Consider the following 10308-nt stretch of genomic DNA (forward strand, 5'->3'; position numbering starts at 1 on the left):
ATTCTTTGTAAGCCTAGTACTTATTCTATCGGTCTCTTTTGCCGAACCGTTAGGTTACGGGGACGTAAACACACCAGCATCGGTTGTCAAGCGATGGTGGGGGGACAAACATAGACACACAAACATATATATATATATATACATATATATACGACGGGCTTCTTTCAGTTTCTGTCTACCAAATCCACTCACAAGGCTTTGGTCGGCCCGAGGCTATAGTAGAAGACACTTGCCCAAGGTGCCATGCAGTGAGACTGAACCCAGAACCATGTGGTTGGTAAGCAAGCTACTTACCACACAGCCACTCCTATGCCTATATGAACATTTGAACTCAAAACGTAAAGAGCTAGAAGAAATGTTGCTCAGTATTTTGTCTGACATGCTAACAATTCTGCCAGCCTATTGCCTTGCATACAAACATAAGATACAAGATTTTCTAAGAAGTTAACATCATCAATGTATATGAACCAGTTACCTTTCGATTCAGCCATGTCCACCGGGTCTGGCAATGGTTCTTCATATTGCTCTGATGCAGAGGATGTTGTAGAAATCATACTATGCGGTCGGCTACTTGCACTCATTGTCAGCGAACTTGGCATGCTGGCAGTACCAGCAGACATAAGGCGCTTAGCTTCAAGCAATTGCTGAACTTGTTCTTGAGCAAGCTTCAGTTCTTCTCGGAGTCGGATTCTTTCATCATCATGTATCACTGACTGTAATAAAAGATAATATTTTTACAATTTACTCATATATCAGCTGATTATATTGCTTATTTTGATTTCATTTCAAGAAGATAAATAAATAAACCTCAAGAAATTAGACCCAAACACTTCACTCTCATCAACACTTCTAAGAGCACAACCTGGACACAAAAAAAAAAAAACCAGACAGTGGGGGAATATATATATATATATATATATATATAATTTATATATATATATATAAATAAAATGGTGCTTTATGCATTTGATAGGAGACAATTTAGAATAACAATAACAGGGCCTGAAATTTCAAGGGGAGAGGATTAGTTGATTACACTGACCCCAGTTATCAACTGGTACTTATTTTATTGACCCCAAAATAATGAAAGACAAAGCTGACCTTGGTGGCATTTGAACTCGGAATGTAAAGACATGAAATGCTGTTAAGCATTTTACCCAGTATGCCAATGAGTCTGCAGCTCCTTGCCTTTTTTATTATAATAATAATAATAATAATAATAATAATAATAATAATAATGGTTTCAAATTTTGGTACAAGACCACCAATTTTAGTGGGAAGGGGACAGTCAATGACACTGACCCCAGTTTTCAACTTGTACTTATTTTATCAAGACCAAAGTATGAAAAGCTATAACTCAGTGGTTTTTAAATGCAGAATGTCATTAATTGGAAGAAATCCTATCAAAAATTTTGTCCAATGGTTCTGCCAAGTCACAACTTCTAATATTGGCACACGGCCAGCAATTTTGAGAGGAGGGTGCTAGTTAATTAACATTGACCCCAACACTCAACTAGTGGTTATTTTATCAACTTCAATGATAGAAGGCAATGTTGATTTTGGCAGTATTTGAACTTAAAATGCAAAGATCAGGAAGAAATGCTACTACACATTTTCTTTGAACTGCTAACAATTGTACCAGCTCACTGCCTAAGTACTGATTTCAAAGTTTAACACAAAGCCAGCAAGTTTGTAGGAAGGGATAAATTGATTACATCAACCCAGTGTACTTATTTTATCGACCCCGAGAGATGAAAGGCAAAACTGACCTCGGTGGAATTTGGACTCAGATTGTAAAGATAGATGGAATGCTGCTAAGCATTTTTCCGGTGTGCTAATGATTCTGCCAGCTCACCATCTTAATATTAACAACAGTAATGATAATAATAAAAGAGAATTTGGAACAACTGCTGAGTATACAAGTGTAAGAACTTACCAACATATTAGTCACTAGACTGTTTAACTTGTTATTCATGTCTTGCAGTTTACTGTATGGGATGGGAATAGCAACTTGTGGGTTATCTCCCTTCGTTGCCACAGCAGACAAACCTAACGGATTTGAAAAACAACTTTGTAAAACACGAAACCGTTGTTGAACAATTGGGCAGGCCAATCAATAATCAACATTATTTTCATCTGATAATTGACATTTGATTAAAATGACAAAAAAAAAAAAAAGACAACATCATTCTCTTAGGCAATGTCTTATTTTAAACTGAATTTCATTATCATATTTCGTTATTTAAAAAAAAGTTTAATTACTCTGCCTCTTTTAAAAAAATATAATTACGATAATTCTACAAAATGTACGAATTATCATAATAACATACAAACCATCTTTATTGATAGAAGTTTTCTTTTTCTCTCTCATGCATACAACAATCTCTAATTTCATGTCTATAGTTGTATTTTTAAGTAATGTCAGGTCAGAAAAAGACCACAATATTCTAGAATGTTCTTCTTTAATTAAGCAATGACATTCAACTGACATAGTGTGAGTATTTGTTACTGGTTACCTAACAACACATCACAATACTCCAACAACAATAAATGGCACCATGTCTCTTCTCTTTTTCTGACACTTTCAGGAGAATCTGAGAGACCACATGAGATGATATAGGACTACGTCGAGGATTTTCCAAGCCAACTAAAAGAACACAGGACAATCTAATGGAAACTAAAATACATGAGACTATTTTAATACAACCTAGAATGACCAATAAAGTTACTAATTCTTAGCTTACAGATTACATGAAAGTCAATAAAAATTAAAAGCTACAGGCATAGCTGTGTGATTAAGAATTTCACTTTGCAACCATGTAGGCTCGGGTTCAGTCCACTGTACAGTATCTTAAACAAGAGTCTTCTACAATTTCCCACGACTGCTTGACAACCAGTGTGAGTTTGTTTGCATCCCTGCAACTTAGTTTAACAAAAGAGAATGATAGAACAAGTACCAGACTTATAAACATACACATGGTTGAATTGATAACATAGGGTTTGTAGTTTGTATCTTGTTATTAACACAAACATCATAGTTTGTTGATAGTAGAAACACGTATGTTCCAATGGTCCAGTCTACCTAGCTAGTGAGTAGGTCTGACAGGAACTACTTCAAAACCACAGACTGGTTTATTGTCTTTTAAAGCCCATATTCAGTTGTTGAAAATTAAGTTTGAAGGAGGAGGAGGGCCCACATTAAGCTCACTTATCATTGATACAAATTACACAAAGATGGCATCTTCAGTAGTCTTGCTTATTGAAACCACTAACGCAGATGTTCAAAAAATATTTAAAAAAAGAAAAAGAAAACTTAAATCTTTACATCACCATTTTTCTGTTGGAGACTTGAAAATAGCTTGCTTATGCAAATGCTGTCAACTAAAAGCTCCACAGACCAAATGCCAATAGATTTCAGGGGGTCATTGGGAGAGAATATGTGTTGTTTCAGGGTGTTTCTTCTGATAGCTTTACAGTACATCTTCCCCACAACTGATGTGAAGTCCTGACTCACTGGATCAACTGAGTAGTATTTAGCTATCGACATTTGATCTTCACTTCTTTATCTCAGGATCATCAACCTCATTCAAATTGTGGTGCAGGTCTAACTTACAATATAAGTACCTGCCTTACACCTATACATCACATCTGTAACTAGGTTCCATCATTCCTTTTCAGCCATATCCAATGGCAGGCCGTCTAGATTTCTTTCAGGATGGCATTAGTTTAGCAATGATCCACCATGAATGATAACAGCTATTACTGACTTTGTTTTAATTAATTTTGAAAATAATGAAGAATTTAGCAAAATAATTTTTCGACATAATTGTAGGTATTTGGAACATAAATTAGCATGGAATTTTGAGAGAAGATTTTAGAACAGGAAGTTTGTATCAAAGAACCAAGGGTGGTCTCAGATGGGTTGGTGTCAAAATGGAAATTGTAAGCTATTTGTATATTTCATATCCATATCAAATTGTGAGTCATACTTCAACATTTAGGTAAAAATCTATGTTTTCAGTACTATTACACTTCAAGGAGTTCATTGACTGAGAGTGATAAAAAATTAATCAACTTTATAGATGTAGCTAAATAAAGGCATTTGATTCAATAAAAAGAAACCATTTTAACCACATTTTGTGGGTGATTAAACTTGTGAACAAGCTCAGTATTATATCTTATACTGTTTGACTTGTCAATTTTATTGCTTAAATTGACAGTATCTGATGCCACCAGCCAGCAATTAATCTAGTTGATAATTATGAATCAATTATTAAGATTCTCCTAAATCACTACAAAATAAAACCACACTGCTCTATTTGATTTATCACAACTGATTACTACTTTACAAAGCACTGGCAGGAACTAGTAGCAACCTGTTTAAACAGTTTCTAACTATGGGAATTAGATGCCAAGAGGACATTTAGACATGCATGAAAGAGAACCTAAACTAAAAACTAAAACCATTTAAGGAACATTACTGATATTTTAGACAATCGCTTTTGATTTGGCAATCTTTGTAAAGAACAATGATACAGATAAAAGATAAATACTTTATAGTCAATAGTAGTGTTATAGAACTGAGACTAAACACAGGATCAAGATCATATATATATATAAAAATGTCATGTCACAACACAACCTTTATAAATACCAAAGATCAGAAATCTTGTATTTGCCAAACCCTTCATGCTCACAGCAGAAACCTTATAACTTACCTTACTTCAACAAGAAACATTTTCTCAAGAGAAAAAGAATAACTAAAACAAAATAAATCATCAGAAGCTAGAATAAAGAGAGACATACAAAACAGAACTGGTTGGGAATGTAAAATACACATCAAAAATAGAATGGTTAATTAGTATACAATAAATCATAGATAGTGACTATGGTTCTAAATTCCTAAAAAGGCAGAGTGTATGTTTTAGACCACATGTGAACTATATATATATATATATATATATATATATATATATATATATATATATATATATATATATATATATATGGGATTAATGAAAATAATGATAATTTTGATATTCAGTTTAAAAATGACAAATATTTTTGCATGTGTTAGTAAATAGTGTTATTTTAGTGCTGATTAAATTTGTTAGTAGTAGGAATATTTGCAAGCAAGGCGATTAGTAACCTAAAAGAAGCCATACAGTTACCTAGGTGGAGCCACATGAGCTTACATTAGATGATTTCAAATAAAGAAATTTAAGGATGATAAAAAATTTATCTCTGTGTACAGGCTGGTTGAATACAGCTAGATATAAGAGTAAGCGTACATAGATACTGACTAATTCAAGATATCCCACATGATTGATTTATAGTGATAAGTAATAAGTGATGTGAATTCTATAGGATTGTAAGATTTTTGTCAATAGTCTTAAGCGGTCCCACTAACCATTGCTTGGACTGTAAAATAATGCTGTACAAGAGAGTTTCTGGTATACAATATGACATTCAGGAAGATCATTTACAGAGGATAGAATACAGATGATAGGAAAAAAAAAAAAAATCTGTAAGTCGATGTAATATTTATTAAAAAAATGAATAAAATCACTTTGATGGAATTTGTTATTGCTTTTGGCTGACTTAAAGAATACCATTACTGTTATCACTAATTATATAATTTCAACTTGATATCTAGTGATAGTCTTCCAGTTAAGCATGCATACTTTGTTGAAAAGTATGTTTGATATTTTGAGCTTGTCAGAGGAATTATGTGATTGCAAAAAAAAAAAAAATACATAAAGAAAAATGTGAAAATATCTGTGACTAAAAGAATGAGACTGAATATGCATGTGTTTGTGTGCATGTGAAGTGAATCTGTGGGTGGAGTTAAGCTTTGTATGAAGAAAAATGCAGTAGTAAAATTCCTTTTCCTCAGAAACAGAACAGGGACAATACAGAGAAATCCAGATTGGATTGGAAAATTCAAGGAAATATATTTCCTTGGCTAACAAGGAGGGTAAAAAAAAAATTCCAATTTAAAACAGGAATAATAACAAGGAATCAATGTGTGTGTGTGTGTGTGTGTGTTAATTACAAGCATCTCCTCCACCCCCACCAATGTCATGTAAGTGTTACATTCCTGAAAATCTTGCCACAACATGAAATGTATTCCTCATTGACTTCCATGTTATACGATAGCAATGGAAAAAGCAAGTTTTGGCTCTCGGAATCACACAATTTGGCAAAAGTTTCAAGACTGTATTGCAGTGGTGGAGTGGGGTTGTGCCTGAGTGTAAGAGTGTGAATGCATACACACACACACACACACACACACAAATGTGTGTATGTATATATATATATATATATATATATATATATATGTATATAATGGTAGGGCCCCAGCATGGCCACAGCTTGCAGGCTGAAAAAAGGTAAAAAGAGAAAAAGTGCATGTAAGAAACAGAGATTCGGTTTGCTCCTTGTTTGAAAGTTATATTTCAATATCGGTTGTTGAGGCAGAACGAACATAATGAAGCAATGTGAAAAAGAGGAGACACACATAAGTGACCAACACTATAATAGTTTGACATTGCATTCGTCAGAGAAGAGCATTTCTTTAAAGCTGATGGCAATGAATTCGTCTGTCTCAGATGTAATTCTGGATAAATGATCATGAAAAGCAATCTCTATCAGATCATCATATTAATTCCGCTATAGACCTATATATATGTATATATATATAAAAATGTAATAACTAACAGCCATAACACATCACCACCACCATCACCATCACCATCACCATCACCATCACCATCATCATCATCATCATCATGGCATGCATACAAAGCTGTTCAGGCTAGTGAGCTACCAGTCTGTAGTAGATATATTCTTATCATTTGTTTTAGTTGCTCATTACATATACTTCAGATTTAGTTTCAGGACTTTTCTTTGTATAAGGTAAATTTGTAATTGCATAACCATTGCAAACAGAATGCAGCAAAGCAAGACGAACTGTTTTACTAAGGCCTCCGCAAAGAAATAAAACAAAGAATTGCTCATGATCAAAATGGCATAACCATATTTTTATACAGAAAAAGAAAAAAATTATTGAACTACAGTTAATGATAATAAGGTCAGCTTAATCATTGCCAATGAAGCAGAAAAAAATATATATAAAGATATTTTTATCAAGTACAGACAATATATGACTGTTATTTTGCTACAAATATGTAATATTTACAATATCTGAAACAAGGAGTAACTGATAGAAAACACAAAGCGAGTAATAATTGTATGTAAAACTACTATGTAATATGTGAATGTTCTAATATGCATACATGAAGATGGAGTGAAATGATGTAAAAGAAAGAAAAGACTGAACAGACTGTCTGAAATTATGAAGTAAAATAACTTTGGAGTAAAGTTTTTTCTATTTGAAATAGTTGGCTTGAAGTTAAGGAAATATTTAAGTAGTGAGAAAAATGGTTGGTAAATAAAGTTAAGAACAGATGATGATGACTTACATAGTTATATGAAGGTTAACAAAAATAAATGATAACTCACATAACTGAATGATGACTAACAGTTAGTTATGACTAATATAATTAAATGATGATTGACATCAATAATGCTGACTTGCATATATGTAAAAATATACATCATTAAATGATGACGAATATAATTGAATGATGATTAACAAAATTGAATGATGGCTAACATAATTAAATGATGGCTAACATAATTAAATGATGGCTAACATAATTGAAAATTGAATGATAGCATAATTAAATGATGGCTAACATAATTGAAAATTGAATGATGACTAACATAATTTAATAATGATTAACATCTTTAAATGGTAACCAACACGTTTTAATCAATGACCATGCAAGATTAAGGGCAAATTATCCATTTCTTCGTCAATCCAAAGCTCAAACCAAATAATCTGAAAGCCTTTAGAAAGATGGTTAAGGGGTTAATACCAGAGGAAAATGGAAGAGTCAGATGAAGAATTCCAAGATGTTGCAAAAACATGAAAAGTTCTGATCAGGTATTAAGTGAAAGGGACAGATTTGTCTTTGAAACTTAGAGACAAGATTAAAAAAGAAAACAACAAACTTGTTGACACTGAGAGACAAGGACCTGTGATTAAACACTGACAGACGCAGACCTGTAGTAAAGTTACTGACAAACATTGGTAGGTTATTTTAGTCTTGGATGAGGACAACAACCAAAAATACACAGATACTAGTTATTTTGTGTGTGTGTGTGTGTGTGTGTGTGTGTGGGAAGAGGATACAACTTGTACCATTATTACAAATGTGAAGAATGAGAGCAAACTTCAAAGTGGATTGATAAAGACATTTAAAAAAATATATATTTATAAAATTGTATACAGATGATTAAGTGAAATATTAGTGGAAGAAGCAATAGCTTAGAAAAAAAAAAAGAGGAAAGAAAAAGTTTATCGTGAAAAAAAAAAAAGAGAAAAATATCACTCAGACATATATTGTGTCTGTAGTGCAAAAAGGAGACATGTGAATATGTGGAGGAGTCACCTACTATCAGTGGTTGGATGAAGATCTGGAGTGGTCGTAGAGTTGGCCACAAGCCCATGTGATGGTACGGTAGTGATCATGATTTCGAGGAGTTCTTTGCTATGGTACGAACAGGCTAATATCACCTCCTGGAGATCCACAAACTGCTGCTGCTGCTGTTGCTGCTGCTGTCGCCGCTTTTCACCCATCGCCTTCTCAGACGCCATCTGTCATCACAGAGACAACTCCACCAGTTAAATACTTGCCAGGGTTATAATCACACATAGAAACGGCTTCTAGAGCCATTGCCACACACTGTATATTTATATTTGCATCATTTAGGGGGTTGATAGTTTGTTTCAAGAGGAATTTTAGTATAGGTTTTCTTTCATATACTACAAACTGCATCATATTCTAAAGCCTAACTAAAACAAACATCAGGAGAAATGTTTTAATTAATGACTATATACAACTGAATCTATAGTAACTGTTAGCAAACAATATTCTAAATACCGCTGACTAATCACTTGTAGTTTATACAAACCTGGAGAAAGCAGGAATGGTTTGACAGAAGCAAGATAACCAATAATTCCAAACAGTTGGTTAATGTCGGTTTTGAAGACTAACAATAATTAACATTAACCACTAGACACTTTAAATGTTTAGACACTTTAAAGCTAGACAATTTAAATACTACAAACTAATGACCTGTTGTTTATACTAACAGAGGAGGATATGAGAATAGAAGCAAGATAACTAGTAATTCTAAACAGCTCTGAGGACTAATGATAATTAATATTACCATATATAGTAGACACTTTGTTTTATTAAATTCATTTGCTAATATTCTAAAAGGATTCAGATATACTGAAAGATACTTAAGGCCTGCTGTTAACCAACCTCTTGATGGTGCTTTGGTCTGCATATAAGCTATACCCGCAAAGCTGTGTCTTGTTTCTATGAGGGTAGCATCAGAGTGAAATCTCATCTTTAAAGGAATGAATGAATTCTATATGGATTCAATACTTTGTGTTCTCATTTGTACTGTGTGTGCATGTATTTATATAAATTATACATAAACACACACACACACATTACACTAAATGACAAAGCTCCTTACAAATGAGAAAAGGAATGAGTTTAATAACCTTTATATATTTTACCCATAAAGGCTTATCATAAAAACATAAACTGTCAAGAAATGTTAATCTATACAATACTGGCCATGTTGTTTATATACCTAAGCACACATATACAAAATTAGTGTTTAATCTAAATCTCTTTTGGTTAGATGTAAGGCCAGTATTAGAAAGGAGAGGAAGAGGTGGCATGGCCCAGTGTATTACTGATATTTCTTTTAAAGGCTTCAAAAATGAGTCAAAGCAAATGATACTTCCAGTGTGAACAGTAAGGCAGTAGACTATACATACAAACTTATAAGCAGTTGTTCTTCAACATAAACACAATTACCATCTCCACTAACATTATTATAATTATTATCTCTTCTTTTTTAAAGAGTTAGTTTATGTCCATTTGAAGATGCTCAGTTTTTTAAGAGTAACAAGGCTTTGTGAATAGAGTGGAGTGGAAAAGCTGAGGCCTCAGAAGATAAAGTTGACAATTTCCTAACAACAGAAGTCACAGCTAGACAATTAGACAACTGCAAACTATTCCAATCTTTTGGTATCTCAGTGGTCATTCTCATCTTTAGCACTATGTTGTGTTGAAACAGTTCTACTTCTTAAGACACCAGGGACTTTCATTAATTAAGACTGCTTAATTATTTTTATATTAAGGGCCATGATTGGAC

At 33.1% G+C, this 10308-nt stretch overlaps 1 protein-coding gene across 1 annotated transcript in view; it reads right to left on the reverse strand.

Annotated features, from left to right (window-relative positions):
- LOC106875722 (uncharacterized) overlaps positions 1-10308 on the reverse strand; it is a 34580-nt gene that overhangs the window by 4929 nt on the left and 19343 nt on the right. The window contains exons 4-6 of the mRNA XM_014923967.2: positions 8524-8725; positions 1937-2049; positions 476-713 (exon numbers count right to left, since the gene is read on the reverse strand). Of these exons, the coding sequence (XP_014779453.2) occupies positions 476-713; positions 1937-2049; positions 8524-8725 (553 nt within the window). The remainder of the gene's footprint in view (positions 1-475; positions 714-1936; positions 2050-8523; positions 8726-10308) is intronic.

The sequence above is a fragment of the Octopus bimaculoides genome, chromosome 5 (genome assembly GCF_001194135.2).
Source record: "Octopus bimaculoides isolate UCB-OBI-ISO-001 chromosome 5, ASM119413v2, whole genome shotgun sequence".
In the NCBI taxonomy this organism is placed as follows: domain Eukaryota; kingdom Metazoa; phylum Mollusca; class Cephalopoda; order Octopoda; family Octopodidae; genus Octopus; species Octopus bimaculoides.